The sequence below is a fragment of the Camelus bactrianus genome, chromosome 6 (genome assembly GCF_048773025.1).
Source record: "Camelus bactrianus isolate YW-2024 breed Bactrian camel chromosome 6, ASM4877302v1, whole genome shotgun sequence".
Classification (NCBI taxonomy): Eukaryota; Metazoa; Chordata; class Mammalia; order Artiodactyla; family Camelidae; genus Camelus; species Camelus bactrianus.
This window is the reverse complement of record NC_133544.1, coordinates 85,223,300-85,241,035: the sequence shown is the minus strand read 5'-3', so window position 1 is coordinate 85,241,035 and position 17,736 is coordinate 85,223,300. Positions and strand designations below refer to the sequence as shown.

Here is a 17,736-nt window from a genome sequence, read left to right as displayed (position 1 = left end):
GTAAATTAGAGAGCACTGGTCTCACGTAGCTGGTGCGGTGGGAGCGGAAAGGCATGAAGCAAGTCATGAAGGAAAAAGCCAGCTCTGTACGACTGAGTGAGTCCAGGAGCAAAGCAGTTCATGGCTCAAATGTGACTGCAGTACAGTGAGCTTAGGTAACGAGGAGAGTGCGGGCAGCACCCACAGAAAGAAAATGTGGTCTCTACTCTGGGCATGCTATGCCTGTCCTGTATCTCACTTAATCATCTCAGCAAGTTTAGGGAGAATTAGTTTCAAAATCTTCTCATTCTAGGCGAGGAAAACAGGTTCAAAGAGTTTAGGGGTTTGTCCAAAGCTGTAGATGTAGCAAGAGGCAGATCCAGGATCCAAACCCAGGTCTAGTTTCCAAACCACCACACTTGTTGTCGTTGTTGGATTATAAAGTAGTTGTATTTTCAGATTTTTGAGTTTTTAAAAGAAACTGAAGCATAGTTAATTTACAGTGTTAATTTCTGGTCTATAGCATAGTGATTCAGTTTTATATATATATACACACACATTTATATATATAAATAAATATATTTATATATATTATATATATATTTTCTTTTTCAGATTTTTAATATGCTTTTAACACCTTTATTGTGGTATGGGTCCTGTATAATAAACTACACGTATTTCAGATGTTCAATTTGATAAATTTTGATGGATCTATACACCCATGAAACCACTGCCACAATCAAGATAGCTAACATTTCCATCACTCCCCAAGAGGTGTAATTTTCAAACTCCCAATTTATACCTTCACACCCCCTTCCCTCCCTGGTAACCATATATTTGTTTTCTATGTTTGTGAATCTGTTTCTGTTTTGTAAATAAGTTCATTTGTCTTTTTTTTTTTTTTTGGATTCCACATAATAAGTGATATCATATGGTATTTTTCTTTCTCTTTCTGGCTTACTTCACTTAGAATGACAGTCCCAAGGTCCATCTATGTTGCTGCAAATGGCATTATTATTTTTTTTTTAATTGAGTTATAGTCATTTTACAATGTTGTGTCAAATTCCAGTGTAGAGCACGATTTTTCAGTTATACATGAACACACATATATCCATTGTCACATTTTTTTTCTCTGTGAGCTACCACAAGATCTTGTATATATTTCCCTGTGCTATACAGTATATCTTGTTTATTTGGCATATGCCTGTCAGTATCTACAAATTTTGAAATCCCAGTCTGTCCCTTCCCACCCCCCGCCCCCTTGGCAACCACAAGTTTGTATTCTATGTCTATGAATCTGTCTGTTTCTGTTCTGAATTTATGTTGTTTTTTTTTTAGATTCCACGTATGAGCAATCTCATATGGTATTTTTCTTTCTGGCTTACTTCACTTAGAATGACATTCTTCAGGGACATCCATGTTGCTGCAAATGGCATTATGTTGTCGTTGAACCACATCTTCTTTATCCAGTCATCTGTCGATAGACATTTAGGCTGTTTCCATGTCTTGGCTATTGTAAATAGTGCTGCTGTGAACATTGGGGTGCAGGTGTATTTTAGAAGTAGAGTCCCTTTTCTCCACAGCCTCTCCAGCATTTGTCATTTGTGGACTTTTGAATGATGGCCATTCTGACTGGTGTGAGGTAATACCTCATTGTAGTTTTGATTTGCATTTCTCTGATAATTAGTGATATTGAGCATTTTTTCATGTGCCTATTGATCATTTGTATTTCTTCCTTGGAGAATTGCTTGTTTAGGTCTTCTGCCCATTTTTGCATTGGGTGGGGTTTTTTTTCTTATTAAGTCGTATGAGCTGCTTATATATTCTGGAGATCAAGCCTTTATCGGTTTCATCGTGCAAATGGCATTATTTTATTATTTCTTATGGCTGAGTAGTATCCCATTGTATGAATATACCACAACTTCTTTATCCAGTCATCTGTTGATGAACATTTAGGTTGCTTCCATGTCTTGGCTATTGTAAATAGTGCTGCTATGAACATTGGGGTGCATGTATCTTTTCAAATTAGAGTTCCCTCTGGATATATGCCCAGAAGTGGGATTGCTGGATCACATAGTAAGTCTGTTTTTAGTCAAAATTTTGAGGAATCTCTATACTGTTTTCCACAATGGCTGCACCAAACTGCATTCCCACCAGCAGTGTAGGAAGGTTCCCTTTTCTCCACAGCCTCTCCAGCATTTATTGTTTGTGGCCTTTTGAATGATGGCCATTCTGACTGGTTTAAGGTGATACCTCATGGTTGTTTTGATCTGCATTTTTGTGATAATTAGTGATATTGAGCATTTTTTCATGTGCCTGTTGGCAGTTTGTGTGTCTTCAGTGGAGAATTGTTTGTTTCAGTCTTCTGCCCATTTTTGGACTGGGTTGTTTGTTTTTTTTGTTATTAAGCTGTATGAGCTGTTTATATATTCTGGAAATTAAGCCATCGTTTGCAAATATTTTCTCCCATTTTGTAGGTTGTCTTTTTGTTTTGCTTACGGTTTCCTTTGCTGCGCAAAAGCTTATAAGTTTAATTAGGTCCCATTTGTTTATTTTTGCTTTTATTTCTGTTGCTTGGGGAGACTGCCCTAGGAGAACATTGCTATGATTTATATCAGAGAGGGTTTTGCCTGTTTTCTTCTAGGAGATTTATCATATCTTGTCCTATGTTTAAATCTTTAATCCATTTTGAGTTTATTTTTGTGTATAGTCTGAGGGAGCATTCTTACTTCACTAATTTACATGCAGCTGTCCAGTTTTCCCAGCACCACTTGCTGAAGAGACTGTCTTTTCTCCATTGTATGCTCTTGCCTCCTTTGTCAAAGTTTAATTGACCAAAAGTTTGTGGGATTATATCTGGGCTCCCTGTTCTGGTCCATTGATCCATACGTCTCTTTTTATGCCCATACCATGCTGTCTTGATTACCGTAGCTCTGTAGTCTTAAGTTTGGGAGGGTTATGCCTCCACCTTCATTCTTTTTCTTCAGTATTGCTTTGGCAATTCTGGGTCTTTTGTGATTCCATACAAATTTTAGGATTATTTGTTTTAGTTCTGTGAAAAATGTCCTGGGTAATTTGATATGGATTACATTAAATCTGTAGATTGCTTTGGGTAGTATGGCCATTTTAACAATATTAATTCTTGCAATCCAAGAACATGGGATATCTTTTCATTTCTTTAAGTCATCTTTAATTTCTTTTGTCAGTGTTTTGTTGTTCCCTGCATATAGTCTTTCAATTACTTGGTCAGATTTATTCCTAAGCATTTCATTATTTTGGATGTAATTTTAAAAGGGATTATTTCTTTACTTTTCTGATATTTCATTGTTAGTGTAAAGAAATGCAACTGATATCTGTATGTTAATCTTGTATCCTGCTACCTTGCCGAATTCTTTTATTAGCTGTGGTAGTTTTTGTGTGAAGCCTTTAGGGTTTCTATATGTAGTATCATGTTATCCACACATAATGACAATTTTACCTCTTCTCTTCCAATTTGGATCCCATTTATTTCTTTTTCTTGCTGACTGCCATGGCTAGAACTTCCAGTACTATATAGAATAGAAGTGGTGAGAGTGGGCATTCTTGTCTTGTTCTAGGTTTTTAAGGGGAAGGCTTGCAGCTTTCACCCTTGAGCATTATGCTGGCTGTAGGTTTGTCATAAATAGCTTTTATTATGTTGATATGGTCCCTCTATACCCACTTTGGTAAGAGTTTTTATCATAAATGGGTGTTGAATTTTATTAAATGCTTTTTCTGCATCTGTTGAGATGTATCATGTGATTTTTGTCCTTTTTCTTGTTGATGTGGTGTGTCACATTGATTGATTTACGTATGTTGAACCACCCTTGTGTTTGGGTGTTCTTTATATTTGCCATCTCTTTGCTAAAAACTTCGCTCTCTGTGACTATAGTTCTCTTCAGTTCTCTGAACATCTTCACCATCATTACTCCAAACTCTCTCGGATAAATGGCTTGTCTCCTCATCACTTATTTCTTCTTCTGGGATTTTGTCTTGTCCCTTGGCCTGGGACATTCCTGTGCTGCGTCATATTCTCTCTTTCTATTTGTATTTTTAGGTAGGTTACATTTCTTGACCTTGGAGAAGTGTCCCTCTGTGGGAGACGTCTCATGTGTCCCAGCAGTACACTCCTCTCTTGTCACCCAAGGGCAAGGGTCCAGCCGGTCCCAGGGGAGAGTCTCACCTGGGTTTGTGGATTCCTTCCACAGGCTTTGGGACTGTTTTCTTATTTCTGGTATCTGCCCCTGGTGGATGAGGCTGGGACTAGAGGCTTGTGCAGGGTTCCTGGCAGGAGGAGCTGATGCCTGCCCACTGCTGGGTGAGGCTTGGCCTGGACCTCTGGTGAGTAGGGCTGTGTTCCCACCCTGTATGTTGTTTGGCCTGAGGCTTCCCAGCCCTTAACCCTACAGGCTGTTGGGTGGGGCTAGGTCTTGGTGCTAATGATCCAATCAAGATGTCAGCCTCCAGGAAAGCTCAGGTAGATGAGCACTCCCTGAATGTGCACTACCAGCTTTTATGTCCCCTGGGTGAGCCAAGCCTTCCCCTACCTCCCCAGGAGACCTTCCAAAATAAGCAGGCAGGTCTGGCCCAGGTTCCTATGAAATTACTGCCTCTGCCCTTGGACCTGGTGCACGCAAGATTCTGTGTACACTTATCAAAAGAATGAAGTCTGTTTCCCTTACTCCCGTGGGGCTCCTGGAGATAAGCCCCACTGGCCTTCGAAACCAGATGTCCTGGGGTCTCCTCCTTCCAATGTAGGAACCGTGGGGTGGGGGGCCTGATGTGGGGCTCAGAATTCTTGCTCCTGTGGATGAGTCTCTGTGACTTAATTACTCTGCAGCTTGTGGGTCACCCACCCAGGAGGCACGGGGCCCAATTATACTGTGAGCACGCCCCTCCTGCTGTCCTGCTGTAGTTTCCTCTTTATGTTTCCTGTTGAAGATCTTGTTCGCTAGGCTCCAGTCTTTTTTTTTCTGATGGTTGTTTAGCAGTCAGTTGTGGTTTTGCTGTAGCTGTGAGGAGAGGCGAGCTCCTGGTCCTGATACTCTACCATCTTGGGATGTTCTTTCAGATTCTTTTTCATTAAAAGTTATTACAGCCTATCAAATATACTTCCCTGTGGTATACAGTAGGACCCTGTTTATCTATTCTGTATATAGTAGTTTGTATCTGCTGATCCCAAACTCCCAGTTTATCCCTCTTCTACCCCCTTTCCCCTGAATTACCAAAGGTTGGTTTTCTCTGAGTCTGTTTTGTAAATAAGTTCATTTTTTTTAGATTCCGCATATAAGTGATATCATATATTTGTCTTTCTCTGACTTACTTCACTTAGATGGACCTGGAGATTACCATACTATGTTGTTGCAAATGGCTGTGTAGTAACACACACACACACGCACGCACACCCATCCCCCCATCCATCCATCTTTTTTATCCAGTCATCTGTCAGTGGACATTTAGGTTGCTTCCGTGTCTTGCTTATTGTAAATGGTGCGTCTATGAACACTGGGGTGCATGTATCTTTTTGAATTAGCTTTCTCCAGATACATGTCCAGGAGTGGGATTGCTGGATCATACGGTAAGTCTGTTTTGAGTTTTTTTAAGGGATTGCCATACTGTTCTCCATAATGGCTGCACCAAACTACACTCCCACCAAAAGTGTAGAAGGGTTCCCTTTTCTCCACACCCTCTCTAGCATTTATCATTTGTGGACTTTTGAATGATGGCCATTCTGACTAGTGTGAGGTGACACTTCACTGTAGTTTTGATTTGCATTTCTCTGATAATTAGCAATATTGAGCATCTTTTCATGTGCCTTTTGGCCATTTATATATCTTCATTGAAGAACTATTTCTTTAGGTCTTCTCATTTTTTGATTGGGTGGTTTTTTTGTTACTAAGTTGTATAGACTGTTTGTATATTCTGAAGTTAAGCCCTTGTCAGTCACATTGTTTCCAAATATTTTCTCCCAATCCATAGATTGTCTTTATATTTTGTTTATGTTTTCCTTTGCTGTGCAAAAGCTTATAAATATAATTAGGTTCTATTTGTTTATTTTTGCTTTTATTTCTATTGCCTGGGAAGGCTACCCTAGGAGAACATTGCTACAATTTATATCAGAGAATGTTTTGACTACATTCTCTTCTATGAGGTTTATGGTGTCCTGTCTTACGTTTAAGTCTTCAAGCCATTTTGAGCTTATTTTTGTGTTTGGTGTGAGGGAGTGCTCTAACTTCACTGGTTTACATGTGGCTGTCCAGCTTTCCCAACACCACTTGCTGAAGAGACTGTCTTTTCTCCACTGTATATTCTTGCCTCCTTTGTCGAAGAGTAATTGACTGTAGGTGTGTGGGTTTATTTTGGGGCTCTCTGTTTTGTTCCGTTGATCCGTATGTCTGTTTCTGTGCTAATCCATGTGGTTTTAATTACTATAGCTCTGTAATACTATCTACAGTATATAGTATTGTCTGAAGTATGGGAGCGTTACACCTCCACCTTCATTTTCTTCAGTATTGCTTTGGCAATTCTGGGATTTTTGTGGTTCCATATAGATTTTGGGATTAGTTGTTCTAGTTCTGTGAAAAATGTCCTCAGTAATTTGATATGGATTACATTAAATCTGTAGGTTGCTTTGGGTGGTATAGCAATTTAACAGTATTAATTCTTGTAATCTAAGAGCATGGGACATCTTTCCATTTCTTTAAATCATCTTTAATTTTGTTAATCTTTGTTTTATATTTTTCCATGTATAAGACTTTCACCTCCTTGATCAGGTTTATTCCTAAGTATTTTTTTTATGCAATTTTAAAAAGGATTGTATTTTTTTAACTTCTCTGATATTTCACCTACTGTAAGGAAATGCAACAGATTTCTGTATGTTAATCTTGTATCCTGCTACCTTGCTGAATTCATTTATCAGCTTTAGCAGTTTTTGTGTGGAGTCTTTAGGGTTTTCTATATAAAGTATTATGTCATTTGTGTATAGTGACAGTTTTACCTCTTCTCTTCCAATTTGGATCCTGTTTATTTCTTTTTCTTGCTGATTCCTATGGCTAGGACTTCCAATATTATGTTGAACAGAAGTGGTGAGAGTGGGAATCCTTGTCTTCTGAATTTTAGGGGGAAGGTTTTCAACTTTTCACCATTGAGTGTTATGCTGGCTGTGGGTTTGTCATAAATAGCTTTTACTATGTTGAGATATGTTCCCTCTATACCCACTTTGGTAAGAGTTTTTATCATGAATGGATGTTGAATTTTATCAAATGCTTTTTCTACATCTGTTGAGATGATCATGTGGTTTTTGCCCTTTTTGTTGATGTGGTATATTACATTGATGGATTTGCTTATGTTCAACCATCCTTGTGTCCCTGGGATGAATTCAGCTTGATAACAGCGTATGATCTTTTGTATGTGTTGTTGGATACAGTTTGCTAATATTTTTGTTGAGAATTTTTACATCTATATTCATCAAAGTTATTGGCCCACAATTTTCCTTTTTGATAGTGTCTTTGGTTTTGGTATCAGAGTGATGGTGGCTTCATAGGAGTTTGGGAGTGTTCCTTCCTCTTCAGTCTTTTGGAATAGTTTGAGAAGGACTGGTATAAGATCTTTGTATGTTTGGTAGAATTCCCCAGTGAAGCCATCTGTTCCTGGACTTTCGTTTGCAGGGAGTTTATTACTGATTTTGTTTCACTTCTAGTGATCAGTCTGTTCAAATTATCTATTTCCTGTTGATTCAATTTTAGTGGGCTGTGTGTTTCTAGAAACTTGTCCAATTTGTTGGCATATAATTGTTCATAGTATTCTTTAATGGTTTTTTGTATTTCTGTGGTATTGGCTGTCATTTTTCCTCTGTCATTTATTTTGAGTACTTTCTCTTCTTGGTGAGCCTGCTGAGAGGATTGTAGATTTTGTTTACTCTTTCAAAAAAACAGCTCTTGGTTTCTTTCTTTCCTTCTGCTGACTTTACGTTTTGTTTGTTCTTCTCTAATTCTTATAGGTGGTAGGTTAGGTTATTTGAGATTTTTCTTAATTTTTGAGGAAGCCTGTATCACCATGAATTTCCCTCTTATATGCTACACCCTGTAGATTTTGTGTGGTTGTGTTTTCAATGTAATTTCTCTCAAGGGATTTTTTAATTTCCCTTCCTTTTGATTTCATCATTGCCCACTGTTTGGTTTTTTTTTTTTCCAGTAGCATGTTGTTTAGTCTTGCAATCATTTTTTCTCATTTCTCTTTCTGTGGTTGACTTCTAGTTTCATGACATAGTGGTCAGAAAATGATCAGAAAAGATGCTTCAGATAACTTCTATCCTCTTAAATTTGTTGAGGCTTGTTTTGTGTCTGAGTATGTAGACTATCCTAGAGAATGTTCCATGTGCACTTGAAAAGAATGTATACGTTCTGGATTTTTTGGATGTAATGTCCTGAAACTACGAATTAAGTGTGACTGTTCTATTGTGGTCATTTAGGATCTCTGTTGCCTTATTGATTTTCTGCCTGGAAAAGCTGTCCAGTGATGTAAGTGGGGTGTTAGTTTCCTCTTATTACTGTATTCCCATCAGTCTCTCCCTCTATGTCTGTTAGTATTTGTTTTATGTATTTAGGTGCTCCTGTATTAGGTGCATATATGTTAACGAGTATAATATTTTCTTTATATAATGATAAAAGGATCAATACAAAATGTCCTTTATCTTTATGACCTTTGAAAGTCTGTTTCATCTGGTAAGAGTGCTGGTACCCACACTTTGTTATTTCCATTTGCATGCAGTCTCTTTTTCCATCCCCTCACTTTCAGCCTAGTGTCCTTTGCCCTCAAGTGAGTCACTTGGAGGCAGTGAATTGTAGGCTTTTGTTTTTATTATCCAGTCTGCCATTCTGTCTTTTGATTGGAGCATTTAATCCATTGACATTTACAGTAATTACTGATAGATGTGTTTATTGCCATTTTAAATCTTGCTTCCCAGTTGTTGTTGTATTTCTTCGTTTCCTTTTCTGTTTTTCCTTTTGTGGTTTAATGATTTTCTTTTGTATTATGCTGCTTTTTTTTTCTTTTTGGCTTTTCTGACCTTATTCTGTTTTTAATTCATGGTTACCCTGGTTTTCAAGTATTTTAACCCATTACTGTATCTACTTGCTTTAGACTGCTAGTAATATAGGCTCAAACACATCCTAAAAAGAACAAAAAATCTACATTTCCTTGGTCCCCTCTCCCACATTTTATGATTTTGATGCCCTCTTTTACATCTTCATGTTGATTCTTTTACTGTTGATTGTAGTTATCACATTTCCAATTGTGTTATTTTCCCTTTTCTATAGATTCTTGCTTCTTTTCTATTTACAGAAGACCTTTCATCTGTTGAGCATTTTAAAACTACAAATGTATCACGCTAGGACTCCAAAGGCATGGTTCCAATCCTGGCTGTGTGGCTGTTAGTGAATCACTTTCTCTCTCTGGGCCTCAATTTTGCTGTCTACAAAACATGGAGATAAAACTAGACCAGGAGGTTCCAATTTGATTTTGACCACAGAGTTCTTTATTCAAGCAAAATCTTACTTGGCATCTGTCATATAAAGTACACTAAAAGCTGAGTTTCTCGGGTTGTTTGTTTTTGGCAGGGAGGGTCCCCAGCTCCTTGCCTCCTCACCCCCGGTGCCTCTCCCAGAGCCCCAGCACAGAGCACGCGGTTCCTAGAAGCCCAGGTGGCGCACGGCCCTCAATTCCCTCTCGCCACCCAGGCGTGCACGGCATCCTTCGCATAGTAGGCATCTAATAAATATTTGTGCGGAAACGAATGAAACATTACTCTGCCTTTTCGGAAATGTGGATACGTAGTTTTCATTTCCTCTGCTGATTGACCCAGGTAGTTAAAGTGCTAAGATGGATCCTGGGGGAAACCAAATGTTACGTTTATGGAAAAGCTGCTTTTAGATACTGAAGTGGCTTCCAAGTTCACTGTGGCCATAAGTTAAGGGTCTGTCAGCACTTCCATTATGAAAACCGCTTTGTGGTTTCATAACTTCGCCATAAAAGTTTGCTTCAGGCTCTCCTTCAGCATAAAAATTGAAAACCTTGTTTTAAGCCAAAATGTGGGAATTAGAAAACAAACAATTTATTGGTTTCAGACATAGTTTTGTACCTGTCTTAACCAAACAAGATTTATTATGTGGGCAATTAAAGGGGACTAAGCCACTTGGTTCTTGAAAAATAAAGTTTGGCCAGTTTTCCTTTTTTTTCTTTTTAAATCTTTTAAAAGGAGTCCCTGAACGTGATCATTCTTTTAGGTCTTATTTTTATCAAGTACTTTGTCCCCTGAATTGATGAGACCTGGAGTCTATTTACATATTCTTTTCCCTTCTTTTTTCAACATTTCCTGCTAATTGTAGCAGAATGATAAAACTGCCTTGTTTTCACCAGAAAGTGAGCAGCGTAAAGGAGAACAATGTCGAAGAAAGACTTTAATGCTGCTTTTGGTAAAAACTTAAGAGAATGGCAAGTGACTCGTTTTAATGGACAAAAAAGCCAACATCAGTAATGAATGAAATAGACAGGGAAATGGGACACTGTTAGACAATGTTTGAGCTGGTTAGACCTCAGAAGTCACATAGTCAAATCACCCATTTAACAGACTGGGAAACTGAGGCCCCAGCAAAGAGAGTCCAGCCTGAACACATCCTGCTGCTGACTATGAGGACCAGATCCAGGGATTCTACATCCCTCCTTGGCGATCCCCTCCTCCCTGTTTCCCACCCATGTAACCATTCAAGGCCATTCTGCCCTACTAACGCTCCTGATCACACAAGCATACACTCTCCTACACACACTATACAAGGCACTTTGTGATTGTGGTTCCCTAAATCATAAACTACATACCATCAGTGTCCGTGTTATAAACTTGTTTTCTGTCCTCTTTGGGCAAGCTCGGTTTGCACACCTAGAGAGGGTAGGTTGGTTACCGGGTCACAGGCTCTAACCTGAGTCAGGAGAGGCCCAGGGGCTGGGCTTGTGGAACAAACAGCTTAACAACAAACGGGTCAGTTCCCTTGCATTTCTGAGCTAATGAATGAAACAGGTTATAGTTATTGTTTATCGGCTCATGGCTAAAGCAGATCATTAATGAATGTGGTCCACTGTATGATAACAACTGTTACAGTACTGGGGAACCAATTTTGTTCAAGATTTAGACTCCCCCTCCTCTTTGTAACTAAAGCATCTCACAGGTTCCTCCCACAGATGAAAATGCCTGTCTACTTAACCTGTCTTCCCCTGCAGACTGTACTCTGCAGCAGGAACCCAATCTGGCACAGGGAAGGTACCCAACAGGTAAGTTTGTTGAATGAATAAATGCAGGACCAAATGCATACACTCACTGGTAGGGCCAGTCTCTCTCTGAAGTGGCTTCACCACCCTCCCCCCACACACAAGCTCCCTGCCCCACAGAAATCAGCAGACCCCTCAGCAGCCACTACTTCTCTTCACAGAAATATTTTTTGATAGAAAGAATGCAACTCTGGTAATAACAGCCCAGGAAAGTATTTTCTTAAGTCAAAGGGGAATTTGAGTCAGAAAAATAGGAAATTCCTAAATACCTGGGTAGAAGGTCACAGCCCACTCCAATCTCTCTGGTTTCCACTTCAGTCTTGGCCTGGGTTTCTATTAAATAGTCCAGCTTGCTCTGTAGTTCATTATTCTAGCAATGAGGAAAAAGGCACTTTTAGTAAAGCAAATACATGATAGATGTCTATGTCATAGGGGAAAATCCAGATAATACATATAAATTGTATCATACAAAGTATTTATTAAGCACATCTTATGCAATATGAATCAAGGGAATATGTAGACAGCATCCTTACAGATAGCATTCTGTGCATGGACATACATATGTATTCAATTTTACCTAAATGGAAACAAACAAGATACCCTACTCTGTGCCATTATTTGCTGCGACTCTTTCCATGTCAACAAAATATTTTAATGGGTTTATAGCATTCCGTTGTATGGATGTACATTACTTACTTAACTAGTCTCTTATTGATGGCATTTAGATATTTATCACTTTTTTTCAATTATAAATAAGGTACAACTAATGTTTTAATACTCCCTCATTAAACTATAAAATGAGTAAGTCTATTAATTTAATTTAGTGGGAAATACCTCTATAACTTAATAATTAGTATTTCATAGGTGTGGAAAATTCAGCATCTCAAACATATAAAGTAGAACAAGCTCCTTGGGATTAAAATGAGCATGCTACACAGTTTTCTTTCCCCAGGTCAGAGCCAAACATTACATAGGCTGATGATTAGATGCTCAGGAATTGGAAATTTGCCCCATGGGGGAAATGAAGGACAAAGGAGCAAGGGAATTGAGGATAATATTGAAATGAAAACAGATGAAGTACTGGTACACAAAATCTAAAGGACAAAAACACATTTTAAAAAATTCATCCAGCGGTTATCTCTGTGTATTGAGACTTTTGGATTTTTTTTTTTTTAAAGTTCTTCTGTATATTTTCAGTAATGCTAGATGAAATTTTCATGAGGCAGTGACCATTAATTATCTTCCTGGCTGTACCTTCAGAGCATGGCATGTAGGAGATACAAGATTTACTGTAAGTGCTTTTAAAAGTACATTTTACTTGCATAACTGGAAAAAAAATTAAAACATTTGTCTCTTCTTTTTAAGTAGGTGCTGAAGCTCAGACACTGTTCTAAGATAAGTACTAGGTCACAGATACAAGCTGAAAAGTTCTCTGGAAACAGAAGCTCATTTGTTCTGTAAGAAAGAACGTGGGTATACAGCTCGGGAGCACCTGCCCTGAATGCAGGATACCAAGGTGCAGAGCAGCAGCTCTGCTACAGACTCATGGTCTGCAGGATGTGAGGGTCTGGGAACGCCTGCTGACCAATGGGAAACGGCGTAAAGGAAGAGAATGCGTTCCAGATTCCTGAGCAGCCGACAAGCCCTGACAGACTTATGGGCTCTGCGCCTATCAATCACCTGATGCTCAGTTTGGGAGATCGGTGCTGGCTCACTGCCAGGGCGTCGTGAGCACTTACACACAGCTTCCCAGCAATATGTGGACTCTACTCACAAGGGCAGAGAAAGGCAAAAGAGGCCTGCCCATTAACAAGCTCCAGCCATCCCACCATTTTATCCTTTTCTCAGTGTAGACTTTAATAATGAGGATGTCATAAAATCCTGGGTCAAGTACCTATAGTTAGGGGGCAGAAAAGACAAGGTTAGTAAATATGCCCCAGTTGGTTTACAGTGAATAGTGGACTGGTGGCCCCCATTCTTTGGTTCTTTTCCAGAGGAACTCTGTTCACATCAGCTTGCCACTGAAGCACAGATACAAAACACTTATACTCTTAAAAATACAATCCCATTGTTTTTTCTTTTTATGGCTGAGTAGTATTCCTATGTCATTTGCAGAAACATGGATGGACCTGGAGATCATCATTCTAAGTGAAGTAAGTTAGAGAAAGACAAATATATGGTACCACTTACATGTGGAATCTAAAAAAATAACTCAAATGAACAGACTCAGACATAGAAAACAAACTTACGGTTACCAGGGAGGGAGGAGGGTGGGAAGGGATAAACTGGGAGTTAGAGATTTGCAGATACTGATACATGGAAAATAGATGAACAAGTTCATACTGTATAGAGCACAGGGAACTATGTTCAATCTTACAGTAACCTAAATGAAAAAGAATATGAAAAGGAATATATGTATGTTACTATATGACTGAAGCATTGTGCTGTACACCAGATACTGACTATACTTCAGTAAAAATAAATAGAAAAAACTACAAAAGGCAGAAGACAGTGAGTACTAAAAGAAACGATCAACCTAGACCTGTGTAGTTCAATAATAAAGATGAAATAAAGGCTTTACTTTCAAATAAGGAACACTAAGTGAATTTATCCCCATCTCGCCTGCACTACGCAAAAAAATGCTAAGTAAAATTTCAGGCCAAAGAGATGAAAACGGAAAGAAACTCAGATTATCAGGAATGAATGAAGAACATCAGAAATAAATATGTGAGTAAATATGAAAGATGATTGTTTTCTCTTAATTTCTTTTAAAGACATGATTGTTAAAACAAATTATAACAAACACTGTGCTGTGGGTTTATAATGTATATAGAATAGCCAGGGGAGGGGTAAATGGACCTTATTGTAAGACTTCCACATTTTACATGAAGTGGTACAATCTTATGTCTAAGTGGACTGTGATGTATATTGTAATACTTAGAGCAACCATTAAAACATTACAGAAAGACACAGCAAATGCCAGTAGATACACTGAAATGGAATTCTAAAAGAAACGAAGAGAGGGGAACAAAATAAACAAAACAAGCCAGAGGTACCAATAGACAAGACATAATAAAATGGCAGACCTAAAAGCAAGCTTATCAGTAATAGGCTGTACACTCCAATATAAGTCAGAGTATCAGAATGTATAAAAAAGCCTATACTGTCTATAAGAGATGTATGTAAAAGATAGAGACACAGATGATGTAGAAATGAGTTCCCTGTATAGAATGGGGGAAGGGAGAAAGACCTTATATAACAGGACATCTCTCTTCTGGGTATAGCTCCTCCCCTCCCCCTCCATTGGGCTCTGAGTCTGCTACAGGTCCCCATGGGCCACTAGGGACTTCTGCTTATGACTTTTATAGCCAGTGCCCCCAAAACAAAGTAAACAAAGACCTTGCTCGCCACCCCTACAAACATGATGCTTAAGAGCTCAGGCCAACCCATTTCTAACTGTCACCTTGGGCAGGTTCCTTAACACTCCCAAACCTCAGTTTCTCCAGCTGTAAAATGGAGGAAACACTCTAGCTCGTATGACATCCCTCCCTCTTAATGAAGTGAGAAAATGATCACGTGCTTATTTAGCTCCTGCCAGGCTCTGTCAGCGCACCCTCACTGCACGGACACACGCATGTAGGCGCAGGCATCCTCCTCGATTTCTAACTGTAATGCGTGTCCACCAGCCAATAAGAAGCAGATCTAAAGTTCAGCCCTGGGCAAGTGTGACTCACTCTTTACCTCTATGTTCTACGAAAGATACTGAAAGTAATTAACAGCACCCAGCACACACTAGAAGCTTAATAACTTGTCTTCTGTCTCCTTACTTCATCACTCTCTCCTGGACTGACTCACTGAAGAGAGTGAGGGAAGGGAGAGGGAAACACAAGGAGAAAGTCAGAGGCTGAAAAGGAAAAAGCTAAGCCAAGTTCTTAATAAAGAGCCTTCAGAGACAACAGACAGCTTCCCCTTCGGTTAAGGCCTAAGCTCTCAAGGTTCTTCCAGCACCAGAATTCCCTTCCCTGGAACCTAAACAAAATCCCAAAAATGCCTTTCAGAAAGCCAAGAATACTAAATATCTTGAAAGTCTCAGGTGACATTCCGTCACCTCTAGAACACGCTGACTCAATGTCACAGAAGAGCACCGGATGAGGGGTCAGCCCATCTCAGCCTGGCTCTGGCAGGAAGTTGGGTGATCTTGAGAAAAGCCATCTGCCTTCTCTGTGACTTTTTTTTAATTTGTTAATACAGAAAGAAGAATCCTTGTCTTGCTTTCTTAAAATGGTGGAGAGAACTGTGTGAGGAATGTCTGTGAAAATATTTGGCCAATTGTAGAGCCCAACACAAACGTGGGGCTTTGCAGCATTCATCAGCAGCTTATCAGACTTGCTGAGAAAATTCCTGAGCGTGAAAAATGCAAGCCAAGAAGCAGAGGTGAGCAGCTAGTGGGAATGAGGAGAGTCAGATGGGAAAGAAAAACTAGCTGTCAGAACCTCATTTTCAGTGTTGGCAGTTAACCTTCAATCAGTTTTATAAGGCCAGGAAATAGCCGTATTTTTAATTAAGTGTCGGTGGGTAGGCTCTGCAACATAAAATTTAATGGTAGGGAAGACACCATCTTAAAGAAACACAGCTTCTTACCTCTCCTTCTAAGAAAGATATCTTTTCTAAAAGCTGCAATATGAGGAGCTGCTTCTGCTGCACCACCTTCTTGAGTGACTCGATCTAGAAAGAAATTGGAAACTGTTAATCAAAAATGTAGACCTGCACACTTAATCAACAGGGAGAGGTGGTGCCTTTGGTTTTCATTCAAACAGAAACTACACATCTGGTTCTTTCGTGTTTGGGGGAACAGCATTACCATGAGGGGGGACTCTGTGCGCAGGTACGCGTGGGATACCAGACGTGGCTGTGGAGGGCACGTCTCACCCGGCTTGCCAGCCTAACCTTTCTGCCTCGATTCTGCCCTGTGGCCCTCAGTGACCTCCCACAGGTGCTTGTGCTTCGGGAAATGCAGGCTTAACTCCATTTCAGGCATTCAGCTCTGTTGCTCCTGTTTGTTAGTACACTAATATTTGTCCAAGCAAGTGTCAGAAGGTTTGCTCTGGGAAAAAGGTCACTGTCTCAGAAAGCGAGGACTCCTGGGGCCTGGGGCGGGCAGGGAGGGCTTCCCAAAGGTACACACTTGAGCTGGGCTCTCACCTTTGTTTTTATAATATATCCTCTATCTTGGGCTACTGTTTGTTTTTCATTCACTTACCATGTCTCCATAGACAAACCGCAGGTTCCCTACCAGGGTGCTCTGTACCAGGCCTCGTCTTGGACAACAGTGGGAACAGTGTTTAATAAGTTCAATACATAACTTGTGATTTTTGAAGAATGTCCTAATTTTCCTACAATACTATATACTAAATTTGAGCATTTGCAAACTTTTTTTAAAAAAAAATCCCTCTCTGCAAAATGACACAATTCTTACAGGACTCTAGCAACAGCTAGAAGTACAAGTGAGCATTACATTTACCCTTTGACCCAGCAATTCCATTTCTAGGAATAGATCCCAAAGACCTGTTTTGTTGTTTGCTGAATCTAGGTAATGATTCATCATTACTCTCTTTGTCCTGAGTGAATTTGATATTTTCATTATAACATAAATTCCACCTGGTATCAAGAAATATAATAATACCCTGACATGAAAAGCAAACCATACAAAATAGAATATAACACAAAACATACTTACGAAAAAATACCTAATGCTGATAATAATTATAAACATTAACAATTAAAAACAGTCACTAGTTATCCTTCATACCTACTGAATTTGCCTCGGACTACTAACTGAAGAAATCCGTGTTGCAAGGGCTGGGGCAGGGGGGGACAGCTACTCTCATGTGTTGCAGGTGGCATTGTAAATTAGAATGACCCTTTGGGCACTTCAGTAATAAATATTAAGAGCCATAAAGCTGTTCATACCCTTTGACCCTCTAATCCCACTCCTGGGAATTTATCCTAAGGATATAATTCAGACGTAGGAAAAAAGCTATATATACGGAGACGTTCTTGCTCCTATCATTTATAACAGAGAAAATGGAAATAACCTTAATGTCCAGCACTGAAGGAATGGGTAATAAATTATGCAATATCAATTTGATAAAATATATTACACAAACACTGAAAACAAATATACTACAAAATGGAGAAGTAGTTACAAAAGGCCTCGAGGGATAGGAAAACAAGTGTGTGCAAGGATGGAAGTAACAGCCTAAGAGAAGTTAGATAAACGAAATCGTTCTGGGGCTGAGGTGGGGTTTTGGGCAAAGTACAAGAGTGTTTTGTTTAAATTTCCTTCTATGTTTGTAGGAATAATATTCAAAAATCATCCTTATATTGTCCCTTCTTCATTCCTTCTCATAGTGTTAAGAT

At 39.2% G+C, this 17,736-nt stretch overlaps 1 protein-coding gene and 1 long non-coding RNA gene across 8 annotated transcripts in view; one reads left to right on the top strand and one right to left on the bottom strand.

The window, feature by feature from the left end:
- The window catches only part of MYZAP (myocardial zonula adherens protein), an 83,827-nt gene that overhangs the window by 7,723 nt on the left and 58,368 nt on the right, over positions 1-17,736 (bottom strand). For all 4 annotated transcript variants that reach the window (XM_074366191.1, XM_074366192.1, XM_074366193.1 and 1 more), the window contains 2 exons: positions 15,958-16,041; positions 11,586-11,686 (listed from right to left, as the gene is read on the bottom strand). In XM_074366191.1, the coding sequence (XP_074222292.1) occupies positions 11,586-11,686; positions 15,958-16,041 (185 nt within the window). The remainder of the gene's footprint in view (positions 1-11,585; positions 11,687-15,957; positions 16,042-17,736) is intronic.
- LOC123612635 (uncharacterized) overlaps positions 1-17,736 on the top strand; it is a 50,041-nt gene that overhangs the window by 22,749 nt on the left and 9,556 nt on the right. For 2 of the 4 annotated variants that reach the window (XR_012507685.1, XR_012507683.1), the window contains 2 exons: positions 11,217-11,319; positions 12,682-13,615. This is a non-coding gene — a long non-coding RNA (uncharacterized LOC123612635). Of the gene's footprint in view, positions 1-11,216; positions 11,320-12,681; positions 13,616-17,736 lie in introns of those variants that run through there. The other 2 variants (XR_012507686.1, XR_012507684.1) reach the window with 2 other exon arrangements.